General features: G+C 38.0%; 2 protein-coding genes across 5 annotated transcripts in view; both read left to right on the forward strand.

Moving 5' to 3' along the window:
• LOC121492842 (rho GTPase-activating protein 20-like) overlaps positions 1-25,790 on the forward strand; it is a 549,286-nt gene that overhangs the window by 173,986 nt on the left and 349,510 nt on the right. The window lies entirely within an intron of this gene.
• Positions 471-1,215, forward strand: LOC121492608 (coiled-coil domain-containing protein 25-like). Its single transcript, XM_041757841.1, has one exon. The coding sequence runs from the start codon at positions 550-552 to the stop codon at positions 1,213-1,215; it is 666 nt and encodes a 221-aa protein (XP_041613775.1). The 5' UTR covers positions 471-549.

The following is a 25,790-nucleotide window of genomic DNA, read 5'->3' on the forward strand; positions in this document are numbered from 1 at the left end:
CATACAGAGAGAGAGGCAGAGACATAGGCAGAGGGAGAAGCAGGCTCCATGCAGGGAGCTTGATGTGGGACTCGATCCTGGGTCTCCGGGATCACAACCTGAGCCAAAGGCAGACGCTTAACTGCTGAGCTACCCAGGTGTCCCCAGATGATTCTTTTTCTTTTTTTTAATGATTTTTTTAAAGACAAAGAATAGTTATAATCTTGAAAAGTTGAATGTAAATAAAAATAATGTGATCGAATCTGAACTTCTCATTAACTTAGACTAATTCCAGATTAATCTTATTTTATAATTCATATTTAACTAGCAGTAACTCTTAATTAGATTTCAACAACAAAAGCCAAATGTAAAAGCTATTCAGAAATATGTTCATTATGGAAGAAGGAGAAGATTTTGCAAGGAATTGAGCTGACAAGCCAAATAATCCAAGGTTGGGAGAAGAGGCTAGAAAATAGACTAGAGGAGAGGCCTCCGCGCGCTGGTCTCCTGAGCTGGCGAATTGAGTGCTGCTGTTCCGCCCTGGAGCCGCTGCGCGCCGCCACCGGGATCATGGTGTTCTACTTCACCAGCAGCAGCGTTAACTCATCAGCTTACACTATTTACATGGGAAAGGATAAATATGAAAATGAAGATCTAATAAAGCATGGCTGGCCTGAAGATATTTGGTTTCATGTGGACAAACTCTCTTCGGCTCATGTATACCTTCGATTACATAAGGGGGAGAAGATAGAAGACATTCCAAAGGAAGTCCTGCTGGACTGCGCCCATCTTGTGAAGGCGAATAGCATTCAAGGCTGCAAGATGAACAACGTTAATGTGGTATATACACCGTGGGCTAACCTGAAGAAAACGGCTGACATGGATGTGGGACAGATAGGCTTTCACAGGCAGAAGGATGTGAAAATTGTGACTGTGGAGAAGAAAGTGAATGAGATCCTGAACCAGTTGGTAAAGACCAAAATGGAGCGGTTCCCTGACCTAGCAGCAGAGAAGGAATGCAGAGACCGGGAAGAGAGGAATGAGAAAAAAGCCCAAATTCAGGAGATGAAAAGGAGAGAAAAGGAAGAGATGAAGAAGAAGCGGGAAATGGACGAACTAAGGAGCTATTCATCATTGATGAAAGTTGAGAACAGTCTTCAAATGAGGGGATACAGACCTTACTCAGTTTGCCTCCATGATCGCTTGATCTTCAGATGCAGCTTTGTGTTTATGTAAGGACGGCAATGACTCTGATGAATTCATGTGAATGGAGGAAAGGACCTTTGAAAGATGTGAATTGCAGGACAGTTTCAGATGGTCTGATTTCACCTGTATTCAGAGATACAAAAAAACAACTAAAATTCTACCTTCATTCTGCACAAATACTACCAATGTTGGAGTTAAAAAAAGTGTTCCCTTTTTTGCTGACAGAAAAGGATCAGATATTTATAATATATTTGGACTTGAAAACAGCATATAACTTTAGGAAAGTGAAAATATTTTTGCTGAAACATGTCTTGGTACCTCATGAAAGTTGGCTGCCCCTGTTCCTGGGATAGACTTTAGAACAAACCAGCTCTGCAAAGTATTTGTTCCTGTGATCTGTCCCTGAAAACAGATGTCTTGAAAAACTTTTCATATTTCTTAAAATAGCTTCACTTATGTTAAGAAGAATGTATCAGTGAGCAATATATGCAAACGTTGCCCTCAACAAAAAAAAAAAAAAGAAAAAGAAAATAGACTAGAGGAGAGGCACAAACTGTGGTATAGTTAGTGTGGTTTCAGAAACATGAAGCTATACACTGGCAGACCAGAATAGCCTCCACTGAATCTGTATTCTGAGTGTTGTTTTAAGCCTCAGAACCCCATATGTCCCTATACAATAATTAAGGATCTGGGCAGCCCCAATGGCCCAGCGGTTTGGCACCACCTTCAGCCCGGGGTATGATCCTGGAGACCCGGGATCAAGTCCCACGTCAAGCTCCCTGCATGGAGCCTGCTTCTCCCTCTGCCTGCGTCTCTGCCTCTCTCTCTTGTGTGTCTCTCATGAATAAATAAATAAAATATTTAAAAATTAATAATAATAATAATAAAGGATCTCCCAATAAATGCTTAGATGCTAAATAAATTTAAAAGGCAAATATTTTTCTTTAAATACAAACTCACACTTCTAAATTATATGTTTAATATATTTCCACCAAGTTGTATTTCTTAACGTCACCAAGTCCTAATATTTAAAATAGCACATTTAAAAGAAAAAAATGCACATTAAAGAAAAAATATCTAAACTATATTTTTATTATATAATGATATCTTACCATGATTCTCTAAAGTTCCTTTTTATATCATTTCTACCAAATACTTTGCTCATTGCTGTCAGTAAGCATACACACACACACACACACACACACACACACACACATATATATATTTGAGCTTTTAATCTAACAAGCTGAAACAAGTTTAAGGTGCTTTGAAATCAGTACATAGGAAGTCAAAACATGTAAAATCATCTTTGATGAACTTCATTCATTGTATATATATTAAATATGCTTTACTCTCAAGAGGATTCATATTTATGCTTGATATCACAAATCTTTATGAAAGCAGACAGTAAAGATGAGGCTCAGAAGATGACTGAATAATGAAGCAGAGTTATCAGTTGAAATGTGTACTCTAGAGTGTGTACTTTTAGCAAATAGCTAACATCCATAAGCATGGAAGAAGTTTTGCCTTTGCAGAGTCTACATGATGATTAATAATTCAGATACAGTGTTTATATTATGTTTGAGAGAGTTTAATAACCAACTGCCTCCTAACCATCTTTATTTTCCAGGTTCATCTCATGTATGGATCTTTCCCCAAGATCCTATTCACTTCCCAATCTCAATCATCATTTCCACTCTGATGACCCTAAATATACACCCCCATCCCAGGCTTCTTTCTGGAGCTTCAGACTCATATTCTCAGCTCTTTATTGGCTGTTATTACCTTATCTGAACCATAAATTCAGCTTATACTAAACCAATATAACAACTTTCTTCCCCAAAGGAGATCCTACTCTGATTTGCAGGTAATAGGAATTCCATCTTTTTCATACTTTCATGTTGATAATTGCTGAGTCGTTTTCAACTCTTCTTTCTTCATCCCTTAAATTCTGCAGTCTTCAAGTCAAAATTTTTCTGTGTTCTCTCTCTCCTCTGATCCTCACTTCCTCCACCTTGCTTATGCCCTTATTATTTTTAACTGAAGTTCCATAACAGAAGAGGGAGAGGGTCTTCCCTTTTCCTGTCCATCCTGGGCAAACCTAACAGATTATTCTTCCTTATTTGCATCTCTTGACTCTGTGGCTCTAAAACCTTTTTAAATCTTTATTTTTTTATTTTATTATTTTTTTTAATTTATGATAGTCACAGAGAGAGAGAGAGAGGCAGAGACACAGGGAGAGGGAGAAGCAGGCTCCATGCACCGGGAGCCCGACGTGGGATTTGATCCCGGGTCTCCAGGATCGCGCCCTGGGCCAAAGGCAGGCGCCAAACCGCTGCGCCACCCAGGGATCCCTCTAAAACTTTTTTTAAAGAGTCCTCACTACCAACCATATTAACATTTTCACCCTGGTATTCAAGATCCTTCTAATATACAGACCTGGCACACATTCTCAATCTTATTTCCTACTGCTTTCTCTCATGTCCCACATGTTCCAGTCAAACTTGGTTGCCTCTCTAAATAGAACCTGTGCTTTCTTCCTTCTAAGGCTTTCTTTCCTTCCTGTCACTTAAAGACAGCTCAACATGGTGGAAAGAAGAGCTTCAAGCTTTGGACTCACTGCATTCAAATCCCTACTCTTCAGGTATGTAATTGTGAGCAAATTACTTAATTTTTCAAACACTCTGTTTCATAGTCTCTAAAATGGATATAATTCTTACATCTCTAAATTTGAGCTTTAAAATTTTTTTTTAATTTTTATTTATTTATGATAGTCACAGAGAGATAGAGAGAGAGGCAGAGACACAGGCAGAGGGAGAAGCAGGCTCCATGCACCGGGAGCCCGACGTGGGATTCGATCCCGGGTCTCCAGGATCGCGCCCTGGGCCAAAGGCAGGCGCCAAACCGCTGCACCACCCAGGGATCCCCTAAATTTGAGCTTTAAATGAGATAATCCACCAAAGGAGGTCAGTACCTATCACTGCTCTTACCGCTTCCTTCATGTAGACAAATTTCAAACATTGTGTTCTCACTGCATTAAGCTTTCTTCATCTTTTCACCCAGATGTGATCTCTGCCTTATTTTTAGCAATTTGCATGAACCTTAGGGCACTAACTTTACTCTATATTAAGTCATTTACCTAAAAAACAATCATTTGCAGAATTATAGAATCTTTCATGTCAACAATCTTGTTTTACCCATCTCAGGATTTCTGTGGCACTCCACATAGTGTATTCAATCTAGCTTAGTAAACATTTGTGCAATGGAATTGATTTGACTATTTCCAATAAAAAACAGCATGCAAGAAAAAAGCCCCTAACTATTCTAGGGCTTCTTGGGAATAAGGTACTAATAAGAGAAATAAGAGGAGAGGGTGAAGAATGGAGAGACCACCTATTAAACTATAGAGAGCAAGACTACAGGCCTTCTTACAGAATTCATTTCCATTTATGGAAACATCAAACTAAACCTTAGAGCTGTGTCTCTAGGAGAGCTCAGGAGAGTAATTGCTCTGTCCCATTTGAAGGATCCAATGCCACTCTAGGGAAGTAGACACCAAGAATTACAAACCCAGAAGGTCATAGGGAAGGCAGAGAGGGGATTTCACCAGATGATGCCAAAAATGACCTATGACACAAATATTATAAACAAAATCAGCATAGACAGAGATGAGTCTATCAGGTTAGATACCCTTTCAAGCTATTTGTTACCATTCTATAAAATATCTCTCTTCATTTTTCTTATATTTTGCTATTAATTCAGATTTCATATAGATGAACATGCAGTATGGTGAAAGGCCATTTATTGCCTGTATATCAGTCCCTAAATTCTTACAAAGATGGCTTTAGTAAAGCCATTTTTATCTTATCAGCTATAATTTCTTCACATACACTTTCAACACCTTAAAGAAGCGTGGAGGGGCAACTGGGTAACTCACTCGGGTAAGTGTCTGACTCTTGATTTTAGCTCAGGTCCTGATCTCAGAGTTGCCTGATTGAGCCCCATCTCAGTTCCATGCTCAGTGGGGAGTCTGCCTCTCTCCCTCTGCCCCCCCCCCCGCCCCCGCTCCTGCTGCTCTCTCTCTCTCAAATAAATAAATAGATCTTTTTTTTTAAAGGAAGTATGGAAGTACCTTCTTCTTTGGTATCAATTCAAAGAAAAATATTCTGCGCTATTTGCCCTTTGATCTGGGGATGACTGTGTTTTAATCTACATTGTCAATGATGCTATTTCAAGAGATTTTAATTAATAGCCACAAAAAAAAAAAAAAACAAAAGAAGAACAATAAATGTGTAGCAGAGAATTTCTTAGGGTTTCTTTTGTAGTTCTTTCATGCTGGGAGATGAGAAAAGGAGAATAAATATCAGGTGTGTTCATAAATTCGGATTAAAGAAGTACCAACTTTGTTCTTGGAGCCTGCTGACCTGACTGCCAGGATGTTTCAGTTCCAACAGTTTCTAAGCTTTGTTTCCCAAGTGAATACATAGTACTAGCAACGTAGATGTAGAGAGTAGGACCTGAGAGAAATGGAATTCCCTCTTTTAATGAAGCAGCAATAGAGAAGACAGACCAGTCAGGAGCAAGCCTCCATTCTGGATTATAGAAGCATAGGAAGAATCACCGAAGGAGGATGAAGACCTGGTCAAAGACCCTGCAGTGCATGTCTTCCTCATTCAGAGAAAACAACAAAGCCACTTCACCCTTTGGCTTTTGCTGGAATAGGGATCCTCGGAAGGATACAGTTGGAATCCCTAACACTGCATCTGTTACCAGCTACATCTATCCCAATAGATTATAGTTAACTCATGAAAATATCTCGCCCTCTGACCAAGGGTGCAAAATCAGGGGAACTGGTGCTCTTTTATTTCTCCTTCTTTCATTGCACTGAATAAATAGACCCAGATTTATTTATTTATTTATTTATTTATTTATTTATTTATTATTTATTTATTTTACCTAGTGGTATTATTCACTTTTTTTAAAGATTTATTTTTATTTTTTAAAATTTATTTTAGAGAAAGAGAGAGTAGTGGGGAGGGGCAGAGAGAATCTCAAGCTGACTCTCAGTGAGGACCCCCAACGCAGGGCTCAATCCCAAGACCCTGAGATCATGACCTGAGATCAAACCCAAGAGTCACTTAACTGACTCAGCCACCTAGGTACCCTAGTAAATATGCATTTAAATGAGTTCATACAGGTGAATCAGGAAACAGTGGCATAAACTAAATCTCTCTATTTTAATTTCATTAGCTAATTCAGTGACCATCTTTAAAAACTCTTCACAATATGCACATCATGAATGAGTTAATTTTGACTAGAAAGCTATTAATTTTAGGGTTTTCTCTAAACAGTTTTATTGTCATTTTAAATAAGGGTCATGAAATTTTAAAGAATCCTTATAGAAATTATCAGTTTTGTCTAGACAGCAGGTTAGTGTTCCTGTGATATGAGGATTAATGAGGATTAAAAATTACTGCAGTGCCTAGGATGGTGCTTCACAGATAATGTTGTGCATCCAGTCTCAGTAATTGAGAGATAATCCATATTAAGATTGACCTGAAGTTTAGTAAAATATGTTGCATATTCAGTTTTCCCCTAGATCAATGTTTCAAAAGAGAATAGAAGATTTCTGTACCCTAAAGGAATACGGAAATTTGTTTTGCAGCCCACACAGTAGATAAAAGAGTGACCCTCTGTTCTGTGGCTGCTATTTTTGCCATAGTTTAAAGTATATGTGATATTGTGAAATGATGATTGGAATGCTTTCTATTACAAAAATTATCCTAAGGAAACCTAAGGAAAACTCCCAAGAAATTAAAAAAAAACAAAACAAAACAAGCTGAAACCTTTAAATAAGAATGTACTGAGTAATAGCTGGTTTCAGGATTTGTCATCTCCCTTTTCAATTCAATTGTGAGAATACACAAATATGATTTTCCTTTCCTGCCCTAACCAGGGGCTCCCACTTACCCCAGGTAAAATTCCAAGTCCTGCATATGACTTGCAGACCCTCCTAAGGCTGGCCTCCACTTTGTCTTCCATCCTCTTCCTTGCCTGCTGTTGTCTGTGCACCTGCTCCTACTCCTTCCCTCTCCACTAACAGCCACACTGAACTCCTGGCCTTGGTGTTTTGTGCACACCCTTCCTTATTTCCCTCCTTTCCACCTTCTTCAACCTGGCTAAATTGTCCTTATCTCCCATGTCTCAGTTTGAATATCATCTTCTTGCAGAAGACTCTCTTGACACTCCCCTCACCCACTCAGCTTGGAAGACCCTCATTGACAGTCTCATAAGGCCCATACTTCCCTCATCACACACTATTGTAATGGTGGGTTGGTTTTTCTTTGTCTGTTTTACCTGTCTCCCTTTCCCATAACATTATATATAATACAGTGGGGTCAAGAATCATGTCTGTATTGTGTAATAGCATTCTCCAAACTAGGGTAGATGTATTCTGGGTGTACACACAAAGCTTCCAAGAAACACATGGGCAAAATTAGTTTTAAGAGACTCAGATACAAGATCTTCCCCTTCCAGGCCTCCTTTCCCAAAACCATCTGTCTGAAAACCTACCTAAAATCAAGGCATGAATGCCAGTTCTCCTTTCTCACTCCTTTTGCAAAATCACCCTTTTCTCACTTCGTGAAAGAAAAGCCTACCTATCACACATGACAAATCTTAATATGGAGCATTTCATAGGATATAAAAACCATCAGAAAGGCAAACTCTTCAAAGCAAAAACTGAATAGTGCTACTGCAGCCTTCTTTAATTGAGTCACTATCAACCCACAGCAGGAGTTGAGAGTTGTCCCTATATTTTAGAAATTTCTGTTAATATGAAATACTGGTGGGAACCTGTGCTATTTGGCCAATATATCTGGGAGTGACATGGTCACAATGATGATCATTATTATTCTGCCCACCAACTCTTTTATTCTCCCTAAATTTACTGAGATGTAATTGTAAATGAACATTTTATATATTGAGGGTATACAACGTGATGATTTCACATACATATATATTGTAAAAAAATTACCACAATCAAGTTAACACACCCATCAGCTCACATAGTTACCTTGTGTATGGGGGGATGGGGTGAGAATACAAAACCCTGTTTTAGCAAATTTCAAGTAGACAATACGATGATATCTATAATCACCATGCTATAAATTTGATTCCTAAAACAATTCATCTTATAACCGGAAATGGTACCTGTTGACCAACATTTCCTCATTCTCCCACCCCTGCCCAAGTGCTTGGCAACCAATGTTCTATCCTCAAGTTCTATAAGCTCAACTTTTTTTAGATTCCACATATAAGTGAAATCATACAGTATTTGTCTTTCTGTGTATGGCTTATTTTATTTAGCATAATGTCCTCAAAGTTCATCCCTATTGTTACAAATGGCAGGATTTCTTCCTTTTGTGGATGAATAATATTCCTTTGTGTATATGTATTTTTCTTTATCCATTATCCATCCATCAGTAGACATTTAGGTTGTTTCCATATGATGGCTATTGTGAATAATGCTGCAATCAACATGAGAGTGCAGCTATTTCTTAGAGATACTGACTTCATTTCCTTTGTATATATACCCAGAAGTGGAATTGCTGAATCAAATGATAGTTCTATCTTTAATTTTTTGAGGAACCACTAAACTGTTTTCTTTCTTTTTTTATTCATGAGAGACACAGAGAGGGAGACACAAAGGCAGAGGAGAAGCAGGCTCCACACAGGGAGCCCAAGGCAGGACTCAATCCCAGGTCTCCAGGATCACACCCCGGGCCGAAGGTGGCACTAAACCACTGAGCCATCCAGGCTGCCCCTGCTGTACTGTTTTCTTTATTTTTTTTCTTTTTTTTTCTTTTTTTCTTTTTAAGATTTATTTATTTATGATAGACACAGAGAGAGAGGCAGAGACACAGGCAGAGGGAGAAGCAGGCTCCATGCTGGGAGCCCGATGCGGGACTCGATCCCAGGACTCCAGGATCGCGCCACCGGCCAAAGGCAGGTGCCAAACCACTGAGCAACCCAGGGATCCCCTGCTGTACTGTTTTCATAGTAGCTATCCTCATCTGCCAACTTTTTTCTAAGAATTCATACTTTTGAAAGACAGCCCTGCGAAAGTAGAGCAAAAGGACTTTTGAAGAGAAATATTGAAGAAGGGAAACTTATTTCCGGGTTATAAACTCATTCATACATGACCCCACACAAAGACTCATCTGGGACTCTCAAACTATTCATTTCTTTAAATAAGAATTAGAATTCCCACATGAGATGCTTGTCGTAAGAACATTAACACATTTACTTGAGCTTACTCTTTTTTTTAAGTGAATAAATCTGATTTAGATGACTGATTTGATATTTTCAATGAATTGAATAAACTAACTAGAACTCCAATGACTAAGCGGTAGGGGTGGAACAAGGAGAGGAATACACACACATACACAGTATTGTCACTGCATACAACATTTTTTAAAGATTTTATTTAAATAAATGAAAGAGAGAGAGAGAGAAGGAGCAAGGGAAGAGGAGAGAAAAGAAGCAGACTCCCTGCTGAGCAGAGAGCTCAATGCAGGGTTCTACTCCAGGTCCCTGGGATCATGAACTGAGCCAAGGACACTTAACCAACTGAGCCACTCAGGCACCCTTCAAACATTTTAAATTGACACACTTTACTATCAAAGTTGTATTGACATTGACAAAAAAAAAAAGAAAGAAAAGAAAGAAAGAGAAAAGAAAGAAAAGAGAAAAGAAAGAAAAGAAAAGAAGGAAAAGAAAAGAAAGAAAAGAAAAGAAAAGAAAGAAAAGAAAAGAAAAGAAAAAAAGAAAAGAAAAGAAAAGAAAAGAAAAGAAAAGAAAAGAAAAGAAAAGAAAAGAGAAAAGAAAAGAAAAGAAATTGACAACACTTGGGATGCCTGGGTGGCTTAGTGGTTGAATGTCTGCCTTTGGCTCCTGGCTTGATCCCAGGACAGGGGGATCAAGTCCTGCATGGGGCTCTCTATGGGGAGCCTGTTTCTCCCTCTGTCTATGTCGCTAGCTCTCTTTTTGTGTCTCTCACGTATAAGTAAAATATTTTTTAAAAACTGATAATACTTCAATTTTTCCAACCCTTCCCATCTTATAAAGCAAAACAGGGGGCAGCCCAGGTGGCTCAGCAGTTTAGCGCCACCTTCAGCCCAGGATCCAGTCCCACCTCAGGCTCCTTGCATAGAGCCTGCTTCTCCCTCTGCCTGTGTCTCTGCCTCTGTCTCTCTCTCTCTCATTCATAAATAAATAAATAAATAAATAAATAAATAAATAAGGCAAAATAGGGTGTGTCTTAAAGGAAGAGTAATACTATGATTAATTGTCATTTGTTAACTCTTCAAAGGACACTTTTGGTGTATTTCCCAAATATTGAAAGAATAAATGACTCTAAGATTAGGTAACAAATTCTTTTGCAAATTCAAATCATTCCTTTTCAATGAAACTGAAAAAAGACTTGATATGTTAGCTGATAGAAAATTGAAAATAACATTTGACAATAGGAACATATATAATGAATATTTTTTAAGTGTGTAGATGTTATCACTATTCTTTCCATTCTCATCTACCTTTTATGGGAATAAAGCTTTTTAAGCACTTACATCTACATCAGTCATTCTCAAAATGCAGTCTGAAAACAACTAGGGGTCCCTGAAACTCTTTCAGATGACCATCAAATCCTCCCTTTTCCAGGTACAGATTTGTATGCAGCCAGATTTTCTTCATGTATTTCAATCAAAACAACATACTGCAAAAGATTTAAATGCATAAGTAGAATGAGAATCCAGTTGCTATTTTAAAAGAAGGCATTAGATGTTCTAATATGGAAAACAATGCCAACATTTTCACTATTTTTTATTTATTTTTTTAAGATTGTATTTATTTATTCATGAGAGACACACACAGAGAAAGAGGCAGAGACACAGGCAGCGAGAGAAGCAGGCTCCATGCAGGAAGCCTGACATGGGACTTGATCCCTGGTCTCCAGGATCACGCCCTGGGCTGAAGGTGGTGCTAAACCGCTGAGCCACCAGGGCTGCCCTTCACTATTTTTTAAACATACATCTTTTAAAATATGTTACTTATGGTTATATGTAATGGGTTTATTACTTTTATTTTAAAATTAATAAACATATATTTTTAATTTCTCAATTTTAATTTCTAATGCAGAAATTTGATAAATAAAACACATATAAACAAAAGCTCTCTGGTATTCTCAACAATTTTTTTTTTCAGCAAAGCAATATGCTTCTTTATTTCCCTATCCCATCCCCTTATTAACCTTCCTCCAGGATGGTGATGGGTTGGGAGGGCTCCCTCTGACTTAGGCCCTGGACACTCTTAGGAAATCCTAGGGCAGGAAGGTTAGGTAGGTTAGATGACTGCCACCCCAGCTTTATTCCTACTTTGCCTTCTGGGAAATCACAAGCCCTTTCTGCCCCCCAATACCAGGTAATGCTGCTGCTTTTTAAAAATTCCAAGTGGCCTTAAAAAGAGAGAGGGGGAAGATCTGAGGGGGAAATCAAAGGTTTACCTTGTTTGGGGAAGGGACCATTGGGAAAATGTGTCAAGCCAAAGCTCAGTATTGAGCATTAGGGGAGGGAGAAGTCCACCCTGGTTCCCTGGGGCAAGTAGGGGGCTGAAGAAGAGATTCAGGGAGGGAAGATGACAAGTAGGTCCTCCTGCTACCTCTGCTGCCCCTGCCCATGAGGCTTCAATAGATATTTTTGGGCTTCAGTCTTTAAATGAACTTCCCTATGTCATTTGACTGCCGTGTTTCTTGACTCCTACACCACTCACTCCTGTTTCTACCTTAAAATTCTGGTCGTTATGTAATTCTTACAGAATTATATTTTCTTTTTCATAAGCTAACTACTGTATCCTTCGTATCCTATATATTCTCTCTGAGTCATGGTTTCAATAGTCCCTTTGAATCATTTCTAAAACATGCTTTCCAGCTCTAGCCTACCCTCAAACTGTGAACCACATGTCCATTAAAAGAAGATTTGGTTGCTCCTTACGGACAAAATCCATGCACCATTTTACAGCCCCCCCCTCCCGAATTTTCTTATCTTCTCTTGGATCTTTTAAGTAGTAGCACAGACATTTCACCAAATGGCACTAGCACTTTTGGAAGCCCACCAAAAGTAAAATTCTCAGGCATATCTATTGTTTCTCTTCTTCTGTCAGCATTATTTTCTTACACCATTAAGTTCTCATTTTACTTCTAAAATGTTTATTAATTCAGCCCATTTCCTCCCAATCCCTTCTGCATCTATTGCTTTAATTCTCAGTTCTATAATCTCTCACAACTGTACCACTGTAATGGCTTGTTAACGGGTCTCCCCACCCATAATCTGCCCTCCTCAAATCTACACTCCCTGAGCATATCTATCTCCCTAAATGTATTCAGTGGCTTTTCATCTAGCAAAGAATCAAATATACTCCCTTTAACACCATACACTAGGACCCCCACTTCCTCACCTCTCTCTTCTAACATATTTTGCCATATTATACTCTAAAAAAGACAAAATTTGCATGTAGTTTTCTTTTTTTTTTTTTTTTAAGATTTTATTTATTTATTCATGAGAAGCACAGAGAGAGAGGCAGAGACACAGGCAGAGGGAGAAGCAGGCTCCAGGTAGGGAGCCTGATGTGGGACTCGATCCCAGGTCTCCAGGATCAGACCCTGGGCTGAAGGCGGCACTAAACTGCTGAGCCACCTGGGTTGCCCTGCATGCAGTTTTCTAAGCCTAACAATCTTTACTTTGCTTGATGCTTTGTCTGAAATATTCTGCCCACATGTTTTATCTTAGATAGTTTGTATTCATTTATGTCGAATACTTTGCTGACCTCATCAGTCTGGAGCTAAGAGTTGTGACATATAGTTCAATACAATATCTATCTATCTATCTATCTATCTATCTATCTATCTATCATCTATCTATCTATCTATCCCACTAGACTATTATCCCATTAGGATATGAATGTTGTCTTATACATCTGTTTGTCCCTGGCACCTTACCACAGTGTTTTAGTTATATAGTCACTGCGCAATCAGTTTTAACTAAAGTTTCAGATAACTGCACACAATTCAGGGCCATACTTGGGTAAACAAGCAAAATGAAATGATTGCTCCTGGGGAAAGCTAAAATCTGTTTTAAATGAAGCCTCACTAAGAACCTAAAAAAGAAACACACACGTAAAGAAGGAAAGTTCAAAGGCCTTTAAAGTAAGTTTGATAATCCTAAAATAATTCAAATCTAGTTATAGATTATCTAGACATATTAATCTTTTCTATTTCAACTCTATCAAGTTTTTTTTAAGATTTTATTTATTTATTCATGAGAAATGCAGAGAGGCAGAAACATAGGCAGAGGGAGAAGCAGGCTCCATGCAGGGAGCCCGACATGGGACTCGATCCCAGGTCTCCAGAATCACACCTTGGGCCGAAGGGAGCACTAAACTACTGAGCCACCAGGGCTGCTCTCAACTCTATCAAGTTTTAATGCTAGTTTCATGTTCCCTATACAGTTTCATGTTCCCTATACAGAAAAACTAAGTTATCAGGAGGTTTAGGATATGCCACCCTGTCTCCCATCTCTATAACTTTACCCACGCTACTGTCATTGTATAAAATAACCAGGCTAACTCATACATCTTCAGTCTCAGATTATTTGTATGCTAAAAAAAGATATCACAATAGTTAAATAAAAAAGTATTTCACAAAGCAATATGTATAGTCTGATCCTGTCTCAAGATATATTTGTCTTTATACATTCAATCCAAATGTATCTTTCCTTACACAAAAATATTCAGGAAGGAACTATACAATATCTACCTCTAAGGGGTGAGGTGGAAGAATTGGTTCAGGAAATCTATACTTTCATAATGTTTGGAAAGAGCTCATATTTCACTTCTGGGAAGTCTGAAGGACCATATTGGATTAGATGCTCTTCATTCCTGTTCCACAGCATCCTGGGCAAACATTAGTAAGAGCAGCATACCAGAGAGTTTTTGTAGTATGCTATCTGAGCATCTGTCCCACTATCTACAAGATTTTTGAAAGTGAAATTTATTTTTTTGTGTGAAATTTATTTCTATACTCCAACAGAATATAGTACCTGATATATAACAGAAATTAATTTTTTCTATCTTATAAATTCAACAAATATAAACAATTGAATTTAATTCCCCATGACTCAGTCCTGGGTATCCCACACCACCCCCTACCAGTAATAGGAATAGTTATTTTCTAGAGAAAAAAGGGCTCAAAGCTTTAGAATTTAGTTTTGTCAGATACATCCTGAGATATGAGATAAGAAATTGTCTACATTCAGTCAAATTTGCAAACAGCTTTCCGAAATTCAGGAGACTGGCTAATTCTTCCTATATCAAAAATACACAAATCCATTGAAAATAGGTACTCAATTATTTGTACATGAACATTCATAAAAGTACTATTCACAGTGTCCAAAAAATGAACATGACCCAAATGTGGATACATGGATATACAAATTGCAGTATGTATATAATATGGATTATTCAGTCATAAAAAATGAAATATGATACATGCTACAACAGAGATGAACCTCAAAAACACTATTCCAAGTGAAAAAAGTCAGAATAGAGGCCACATATTGTATGGTTACATTTATATAAAGTATCTGGACTAGTTAAATCCATAAAAACAGAAAGCAGATTGATGGTCACCAGAATCTGGGGCAGGGAAAAATGAAAAGCAACTGCTTAATGTATACAGGCTTTATTTTTGGCATGATAAAAATTTTTTGAAACTAGACAGAGGTGGTGGTTGCACAATACAGTGAAGGTACTAATAGCCACTTAACTGTTCACTTCAGTAGGGTTAATTTTGTTATATGAATTTCTCCTTGATAAAAAAAAAATACTTATGACTTAGAAGTAAGACAAAAATAGTTACATCGGGGTTAATTTTATAAGCATTTCCCATCATAACCAAGCTTTAAAGGGGAGAAAAATTAGCATGTGATATAAATCTTCTTCATTTATGGAAAACTACATTTCCATGACCATATTCTATTTTGTTCAAGTTTTAAAAGTTCAACAGAAATAAAAACAGAAGAAGAGAACTACTGGGAAACGAGGTCTGTATCAATTAATTTTCAGTATGCCCTAACTATACAAGAGATTAGATGAATTTGCAAGGTTCATTTTATACAACTCTTAAATTTGTTTTTATTTATTTTTTTAAAAGATTTTATTTATTTATTCATAGAGACACAGAGAAAGAGAGAGAAAAGCAGGCTCCATGCAGGGAGCCCGACATGGGACTCAATCCCAGGTCTCCAGGACCATACCCCAGGCTGCAGGCAGCACCAAACCACTGTGCCACCGGGGCTGCCCTTAATTTGTTTTTAAAAGCTAAACTTAAGGATGCCTGAGTGCTGCTCAGCGGTTGAGGGCCTGCCTTTGGCTCAGGGCGTGATCCCGGATTCCCGAGTTCAACTCCCACATCGGGTTCCTTGCATGAAGCCTGCTTCTCCCTCTGCCTGTGCTCTGCCTCTCTTTCTCTGTGTCTCTCATGAATAAATAAATTAAAATCTTAAATAAACAAATAAATAGATAAATAAGTAAATAAATAAATAAATGCAAGCTAAACTTAGCTGAGCTCTTTCTCATAACAATCAGAATAATTCTTTTGTCATTATTAAATAATCTATCTCAATATGTGTCATAAATTTGAAACTGCAAAAATAGATGACTTAAGAATATGAGACTTAAACTCTTTGAGAATGATGTAATCAATTTGGATTCAGCTATTAATGTTATCCCAGATGGTACTGCCTTTGCTGTCATTTCTATGAGAAAACAGAAATGATTTTTCCATTTGGAAAATTTTACAGATTTTTAGCATAAAATAACATATGTATTTTGTTAAAAATAATAAATGGTTATCTTACTGACATGGAATAACAGATGTGATTCCTTATATGCTTAATTTATGGTGAAAATTGCTTAGGCTTAATAGAAGGTTGCACAGAAATTCATAGTACACAGTAAGGTGTTATTAAAATGTATAATATCATTTCTAATAGAATTATTAATATCCCAAGAGAAATTGTCTAGCTTATGGTTTCAGTTAAGCCAGCTCAACAAATGCTGCCACTCTGTTATATGCTGAACATTCTAACAGGAGATAAAAAGATAATAAAAGCAGAATTACTACCTTTAAGAAACTTTCAATCTGACAGAGCCACAGAATTCAAACAGATGTAACTAGGGAGCTTTATGTATACTGAAGTAAAGGCAAATTACAAAAGTAGTACAAAGAAGGCAATAATGAATTCAGTTTGGAGAAACTAGAAGGAATAATATGGAAACTGGCCTTCGTAGGATAAGTAGCAGTTCAATGGGTGGTGAAAGTGTTTCAAATGGCCCAGACCTATAAAACAACCTTGTCATCTTCAGAGAACTACAAACAATTTAATGCTAAAAGGAAGAAAAGGAGGGTATGGAGAGAAAAAGAAGAAAAAGAAGGGGAGGGGAAGATGATCAAAAAAGGAGATAGAGAAAGAGAAGGAAGAAGGCAAGAAGTAAAAAGTAGGGGATCCCTGGGTGGCTCAGCGGTTTAGCGCCCGCCTTCAGCCCAGGGCTTGATCCTGGAGTCCTGGGATCGAGTCCCACATAAGGCTCCCTGCATGGAGCCTGCTTCTCCCTCTGCCTGTGTCTCTGCCTCTCTCTCTGTGTCTCTCATGAATAAATAAATAAAATCTTTAAAAAAATAAAAAAAGAAGTAGAAGGAAATGAGGCTGGAGAAGTAGGCTGGGAACAGATTAGAAAGGATTTTGTTGAGCTGGAACCTCCTCTTTTAGGCATCAGGAAGTCACTGAAGGAATTCATCTGGAGAACAATATAGTCAGATTTGAAATTTGGAAAGGTCACTCCAGTAACAACATACAAAAAGAAAAAACTGCATGGGCAAGAAGGAAACCAGGAAGACCAAAAAGCAGCCTATTATTATAATTCAGGCTGGAGGTGACGTGCTTGAACTAACACAAGGCTACTGGTGATGCTGCAGAGAAGACAGGCCTGACAGATCACTTGAGTGAGCACATGGGTATTGAAGGTGAGAGAAGAAAGGAAGCACTGGATAGCTTAGAATGTTATGGACTTCAGATAGCAGTGGTGCCATATCACTAATGCAGACAGTGACAAGAAAAGTGGAATCGTTTCAGAGTAAAGAAAGAGGAACCACATTACTAAACTCTGGGGATGTTGACTAAGGGACTTATAAGACCTCCAGCTGAAGGTACATATTTAGGGTTATCCGTTTTTAAATTATACCCAGAGACAAATGATGTTATCCAGGGAGAGAATATAATGAGAAGAGGAATAATAACCCTGGAGAAAAACAAAGTTAATCATACATTCAAGTAAGGGGTGCTCTAAAGAAGAGGTCACAGAAATACAAAGAAATCCAGACTATGTTGTCATGGAACTCAAGTGAGAAAATAGTTGAAAGAAATAATCAACACTGTTAAGTACCACAGAAAACCCGAGTGAAATAGTGACTGAAAAATGTTCATTGGATTTGGCAATTGAGGTAAAAATAACACAGTGGTAATTTCAGTGGAATTGGGAAGTTAGAATTCAGATTTCAAATGGAGGGCAATAAAACAAAGGTATTTTCTTTTATTTTGTGATGTATTTATTATTTTATTTATTTTATTCAATTTTTTATGTTTTATTTTATAAAGCTATTATTCCAGAAAGATGGTGGAGAAGACATAAAAAAAGGCATTAGCCAGGGGAAAAAAAGTTTCAAAGAGTATGTTAGACTTCTTTTTTTTTAAGATTTATTTATTTATTCATGAGAGACACCGTGGGTGGGGGTCAGAGACATAGGCAGAGGGATAAACAGGCTCCATGCAGGAAGCCCAATGTGGGACTCAATCCTGGACTCCCAGGATCACACCCTGAGCCAAAGGCAAATGCTCAGCCTCTGAGCCACCCAGGCGTCCCTGTTAGACTTCTTTTTAATGTCAGTTCATTGTCTTCCTTTTAAGAAAATAGGATCACTAGCAGTATGGCCTCTAAAATTTTCCTGGTAGCCAGAAAATTCACTACTAAAAATTTTGAAGTCATTTGAAACAACAGAAATTTTAACATTTTGGAAATCCTTGGCAACAGAGAAACAACCTTCTAAAAGCAGGGCACCATAATGTCAGATACTGGCATAAAGAGCAAAGGAATGTCTTTCAGAGATCCTACACATCAAAAAGCTATTGGCAATGTAGAGGCGGTAATGCATGGTGGTTAAGAATGGTTCTGCGGTCTACGGCCATACCACCCTGAACACGCCCGATCTCGTCTGATCTCGGAAGAATGGTTCTGCGGGTGCCTTGGTGGCTCAGTCAGTTAAACATCCAGCTCATGGTTTCAGTTCAAGTCATGATCTCATGGATCGTGAGATGTAGCCCCAAGCTGGGCTCTGTGTTTAGCAGGAAGTCTGCTTAAGATTCTCTTTCTCTTTCTCTCTCTCTCTCTCTCTCTCTCTCTCTCTCCCTGCCCCCAATCACATCCTCTTGCCCTCTCTTCCTCTCTCTCTAAAATAAAGAAATAAATCTTTAAAAAAAGTTCTGGAATCACCTATCCAGATTCAAGGCCTGGCTCTATACCACTTTGTGACTGTGCCAGAGTGAGGTGGTCTTCAGTCTCGGTTTTCTCACCTGTGAAATGGAGATAATAACTCATCTACATCATGAAGTTCTGTCAGGAGTAAATGAGATAACATTTCTCTGACACTTAGTGATAAGAATGATAATGCTAATTTGGTATATTTTGCTAATGAAGATGAGGATATTGATTATACACAGTTGTATAGCTCATATGAAGAACTATGGAACTGGATGAGACCATGAAGGCAGGGAGTAGAGACAGAAAAGAGAAGAGGTCTAAAGAGTCTTCTGGCATATAAGATATTAGGATTTTGAGAAAGAACCAACAGAGGAGACTAAATTGGAGCAGTGAGGTAGGAGCAAAAGTAGGAGAACAAAGTCATGGGAGCAATGGAAAGTGTTTCAGGAATGATCGATTGAGTCAAATGATACTAATAAGTCAAGTAAAATGAAGACTGAGTATTGATCACTGGATTTAGCAGGAAAAAAAAACCAGAAATCTTTGGTGACCTTGACAGGAGAAGGCTGGTGGACACTGTTTGTGTCTCTATGTTAGCACATGTATGTAACTTTGATGATTTATGTCCAAGCCACTGAGGCAGATTTTTGTCCATTACTGCATATGATCCAAATAAGGAACGTGATATTTTCTGGGGGCTTCTCAGATAGCTAATGGAAAGACATACGTTCTGCCATTGGATGTGACCAAGATCGCTATCCCTGGGAATTGTTAGCAGACATCTTCAGTCTTGAAAAAGAACAGTTTTGGCACAGAAGGAATAGAAGCTAAGCAGAAACCAGTTGATGATGACAGAAGTAATTATCCAGCTACCCAAAGTTCAATATATCTCTATTTAATTTCCTCAAAGTCTGTTTATCTCAAGATAGTTATACTAGCAAAAAAATACCATTTTTACATAAGCCTTATTATATTTTTCTGTTATTTGCAAAACAAATATCCTTAACTAATAGTTCAATTTACCAAGGCTGAAACTGCATGAACTGGCTGAGGGAAAGGGTAGTGGTTCCTGGAGGAATTTTGCACAGTCAATAAAAACTCCTATCACAATCTATACATGACCAAATCCTGATCATTTTCATTTCTACGTCCCCATTCTGAAGGCATTCTAATGATGTATAAAATAATTAATTGTTAAAAGCTAGAATCTGTTTTAAGAGAATTCTGGGACAACAGTGATCAAATTTGAATGTCTTATTTCCTATCCATTTCTGGCTTAAATATATTTGTCTACCTTGAGCCAAGCAGCAGTTGGTGGTGGTGAGCCACTGAGTATAAGTAAGATGTTGAGTTCTGAAAAGATCTTGGCAGAGGAGAAAATGTGGGGCCTTTTCCAACATGGGTGAGGCATGAGTTTGAAAGCCAAATTCAGAGACTCAAGATTAAGTTTGCATTTGATGAATACTAGGGATAGCTTCAAAGTTCTGTACACTCCAAGCATCTAAGGATGACTTGGTCTCTTGTGAAGGGCTCTTAGTCTGGCCCCTACAAAGCTGAAAAAGCATATCTAGAAGGCTAAACATCCCTTTTTCTGAGGGCAGGAAGGTATGAGTAGGAAAAGGGACAGGAAGACTCTCTGCTGTCTAGATAGTCTAACTGTCTACCTTCTATGCAATTCCCCAGGGAGTTAGGCAGGTGATGATTTGCTTCCCATCACTTAGGGAACCTTCAATATTTGTACCCAGGTCTACATCAAAAAAATAACAACCTTTTAGAATAAGAATCTGAAAGAGAAAGAGCAAGATCAAAGGATATAGGTATCCAGTGAAATAGTGCTGCTGGACAGATTTATGACAAGTTGTACAAAAAACTTGAAGAGCATTTTAGTAGAGTACACACACACACAATCTAAATATATATTTAAGTCTAAGTAGATATTGGTAGACTGTCTGGGAATGTGTTTTTAAAAGTACTAAATAAGAATTCTTGAAATGAAAGTGGAATTGGTTTAGAATAAAAGTATTTAATTATCTCAGCAAAACCCAGAAGTTGAAGATGGTGGCAGGGTTGGATTAGAGTGGAGTGATTAGGTGATAAAAACATTCCTTGGGGAACCTGGGTGGCTCAGTGGTTGAGGATCTGCCTTTGGCTCAGGACATGATCCTAGAGTTCTGGGATTCAGTCCCATATGGGGCTCCCCACAGGGAACCTGCTTCTCGCTTCTCCCCCGCCTGAGTCTCTGCCTCTCTCTCTGTGTCTCTCATGAATGAATGAATGAATGAATGAATGAATGAATATATAAAAAAATGATTTTTAAAAACCCCACATTCCAAACCTCTCATCTGATGGGATGAAACACAGAAAAGAAGCAAGTGAAAGTTTGCTAAAGGACTCATCTTATTGGTGTGAGTGTTATGATAATTAGGAGGGAAGCCTCCAGGGTGTTGGGGGGGGTGGGGAGGCAACTGTTCTCTCTTTTCACAATGAGTATGTACATCAAATCATCACATTGTGCATTTTAAATATATCACAATTTTATTGTCAGTTATACCTCAATAAAACTGAAAAAATGGAAGAGAGCAGGGAGGAACAAGATAGAGAAAATAAGTCTAGTGAAGTTTTGAATTTCTTCATCCTGCTATACCTCTTGGACTTCATCTTCTGTGAATCAGTATAGTTCCTTTAAGTATGGGTTTAAAAATATATATATCTTGCTTTTAAACAGTAGGAGAGAAATGTGTGTCTGACTTAGAGCAGAAGAGGAGTACATAAAGGTAAAGGGGAATAGAATGAATAGTAACTTGAATAAACCAGAGAAATAAGAATAAATTGCAAACAATAATGTAAAATAAGAAAAAAATTAAGGAAAGCAGATCAGTCAATATGCTCAGTGTTAATGGACTATATGCTTCCATTAAGTCAGTCATATTGGATTAATAAAAGAAGAAATTAGAGAATATTATTAAATATAAAGTAATTTGAAAACTGAAAATAAAGAAATAGGAAAAAATACCAGGTAAATCCAAGCAAAGTAAAAAAGACAAATAGCAAGGTTAATAGCAGACAATATATAACTTAAGTATTATATTAAATTCAATAGACAGGGAAAAGCACTAAACTAGATAAAAAGGGAAGTCATATCCTCATAAAAGGCACAAAAGAATGCACTGTATGAATGTACCAGTCAACACAGGTGCTAACCATATAAAGCAAAAACTATTATAATAGAAGGGGAATCTGACTAAAAATGTATTTACAGCTTGAAATTGAAATACATCTCTTTTCAAATCAGAGCCCTAGTCAGAAAAAAAAACAGAGAATTTGAAAAGTATAACCCACAATTATAAATACATAGCTTATATATCTTAAATAGAGAATCTAGTATCTCTCCACACTCTAACTCAGCATAGTCTTATTAGAGGAGAAATGAGTGTGCAGAAATGGCCTACTGCCTCTCTCTGGCAGCCTAAGGGAGAAGGAGAAAGGGAACAGAAAAAGAAAGAGACAGGAGGGGGAAAAGAAGGACTAGGAGGATAAGGAAGAGGGAGGGAGGAAGAAAAGAGAGAAGAGGGTAAAGAACAAGAAGGAGACAGAGAGAGAGGATCAGGGGAAAGGGAGGGGGAGACCATGAGTTGAAATTCTGTCCCTGCCTCTCTATGGCTTCTGTGTAATGAACAGCGTGACACATTGAAATGAATGAATGTGTTTTTAGAGGTTTAGAAGGTAATAGTATTTAGCATCGAGACAAACTTTTCTGCCTATTTATCACATGAAAAGCAAAGAACACCCTGAAGTGATATACATAATGATGCTTAATTTAGATTTTTTGGTTCTGCACAGTCCTTAAATTCTTTTCCTGGAAAAGCTATTATTAACTGTGCTAATTGTAGTTCAGTGCAACAGCTCTCAATGCTTGTCATGTTTAGAGGGTGTTTTTCAGTAAGCTTCTGAAAGCCCTAATTAATGGAAAAGACCAGACTCTCACTGCTTCTTCTATACATGCTTAAAGTACCAAAGATGCTTGATGAAACTACATTACCAAACGATCAAAATGGACTTTTCCCAATGAAATAAATGTAGTTAACACGACCATAAATCTCAGTAACACAATACATGGACTATAATATTTATTATTTCTAAGAATATTGTTAAATGCTTTCATCAGAGTATCTAAATTTCATTTTGTTCTCTCATCAAAAAGAAATAAATAATATTATACTAAATTCCATTATATCTAGTCATTTAACTTTTCAGAAATTCTATTATCAGAAAGGGAGACAGAACATAAAGACTCCTAACGCTGGGAAACAAACTACGGGTGGTGGAAGGGGAGAAGGGCAGGGGGGTGGGGGTGAATGGGTGACGGGGACTGAGGGGGGCACTTGACGGGATGAGCACAGGGTGTTATTCTGTATGTTGGCAAATTGAACACCAATAAAAAATAAATTTATTATTGAAAAAAGAAATTCTATTATAAAATTTTTCAAATATTTATAAGTTGAAAGAATTTCACAGTGAAACTGTGAAGACCTATATACTCACCCTTTAGAATCTTTTTTTTTTAGATTTTATTTATTTATTCATGAGAGACACAGAGAGACAGAGGCAGGGACATAGGCTGAGGGAAAAGAAGGCTCCAGGCAGAGAGCCCAATGTGGGACTCGATCCTGGCACTCGAGGATCATGCCCTGGCCTGAAGGAAGGCACCAAACCACTGAGCCACCCAGGCATCCCTCACCCCTTAGATTCTAACATTAATATCTCACTATCTTGTTTCATTCTATATCTATCCAACTCTCCATCCATTAATACATCTTGGTCTTTCTTTTTTTTTAAGATTTTATTTATTTAGTCATGACAGACGCACAGAGAGAGAGAGAGAGAGAGGCAGAGACACAGGCAGAGGGAGAAGCAGGCCCCATGCAGGGAGCTTGATGTGGGACTCGATCCTGGGACTCCAGGATCACACCCTGGGCTGAAGGCAGGCGCTAAACCACTGAGCCACCCAGGGATCCCCTATCTTGGTCTTTCTTTATGAACTTCAAAGTAAATGGAAACACCAATCTCCTTTTTCTTAAGTACTACAGCAAACACTAGTGATGTAGCTTTTGACACAGACAAGATACATTTATCTCCACTACAATAAGCAGGAAGATGCAAGGCACATATACTAGCATAGGAACTAGGACCCTGAATATATGTCTTCCTACTCATGTCTAGAAAATAAGGCAATAGCTAAGTAACATCTTGAGGTTCTGTGGGAAAATGAAATCTACAGAGATTATTATTGATAATAATAAGTAATAAGTTCATTTTTCCTTAAGATTTCTTCATCTAAAACTATCAGAGACTCCTATAAACAAGCCAAACCTCTGATTTGTCACTGAGGAAAAATAATGTTTAAGAATTTTGCTACTCGGCATCCCTGGGTGGCGCAGCAGTTTAGCGCCTGCCTTTGGCCCAGGGCGCGATCCTGGAGAACCGGGATCGAATCCCATGTCGGGCTCTCGGTGCATGGAGCCTGCTTCTCCCTCTGCCTATGTCTCTGCTCTCTCTCTCTCTCTCTCTCTCTCTCTCTCTCTCTCTCATAAATAAATAAAAATAAAAAAAAGAATTTTGTTACTCAAGCAATAGAGAAGATTATAAAGAAGAAACAAAAAGCACATGAAACCTATAAGTGTTAATATTTTGGTGACTATCCTTGTCCAAATATCTCCATTTATTCATTCATTCAGCAAATAATTTTTGAGTGCCTACTGTGTGCCATGGGACACAAAGCTTATGTCCTCAAGATGTTTATATTCTAGTCATATGTCAGGTGGTAATATGCTCTAAAGAAAAGTAAAGAAGGGTATTAGTGCCAGAGATGTTATTTTGGGTAGGGTTGTCAGGAAAATCCTTTTTAAAGAAGTGACATTTAAGCAGAAGTATGGAGGAGAGGGCAGGAAGATGGAGATGGCAAAGGGGATTGCAAAAGTACTAAATTTGTAAGGTGACATGGCATTCAGCACATCCGAGGAATAGTGAAGACAAGTGTAGCTGGAGTGTCCTGAGGGAAGGGAGAGAATGACCTGAGGTTAGAGAAGCTACAGGGGCCACATTCTACTCTGAGTGAGATGGAAAGTACTATCATGTACTACCATGTACTATCATGTACTCAGAGAGTACTATCATGACAGTACTCATCAGAGAAGGATCTGATTTAGCTTTTCAAATAATCACTCTGGCTGTGTGCAGAGTGCTGCAAGAAGGCAAGCATGGAAGAGGGAAATGAGAAAGAAGATTCTAAAGGGAATCCGGGTGAAGAGCTGATGTTTGGACTTGGGTGGGAGCAGTGGAAGTAGTATATACACAGACCTATACATAGACATATACTTCAATAATTTTACATGAATGGGACTAGGTATATGCTGAATGTGTTCTTTAAACTTTTCTTGTGTACTCATTTTTTCTTTTATTTTCCCGTTCCCTAGTCCTCCATCCCACACTCCACACTCCTCCTTTCCAGTAACCAATGTAAGAAGCCAGCCATTTATGCAACCTTTCACATTTCTCTCCATTTCAGAAATCATCCATGGAGGACTGTTGTTTAATGTCTTGCTTTATAAAAACTGAACTATATTATCTTACTTTGCTGCATGAATTGCTAATACATTTGCATACTTTTCTATTTGGTTAGTTGTCTTTTTCTTACTTGGTAGGCACATTATAAGTATTGACTCTTTTTTGTGTTTTGTTTTCTTTTATCATATGAATTCCCTAACCCTGACCTCCAAGCTCCTATGTGATCACCTCCTCCCTTGAATGACCTAGAACCCTAGATGGTAGAGGCTTCCTGGGTCTACTGATCTCTGGTTAGTCTCACGGTCCCTCCTTTGTCTTCTCAGCATTCCCATCACTGAGTAAACGAATTCCCTGCTTTAAATTTCCTATATTTTCTTGGTTCAGCCCTGATAACT

Source organism: Vulpes lagopus, chromosome 6 (genome assembly GCF_018345385.1).
Source record: "Vulpes lagopus strain Blue_001 chromosome 6, ASM1834538v1, whole genome shotgun sequence".
NCBI lineage: Eukaryota > Metazoa > Chordata > Mammalia > Carnivora > Canidae > Vulpes > Vulpes lagopus.

What these genes read in the sequence shown, in the direction of transcription:
- LOC121492608 (XM_041757841.1), top strand. Translation starts at nt 550, where the DNA reads ATGGTGTTCTACTTCACCAGCAGCAGCGTTAACTCATCAGCTTACACT.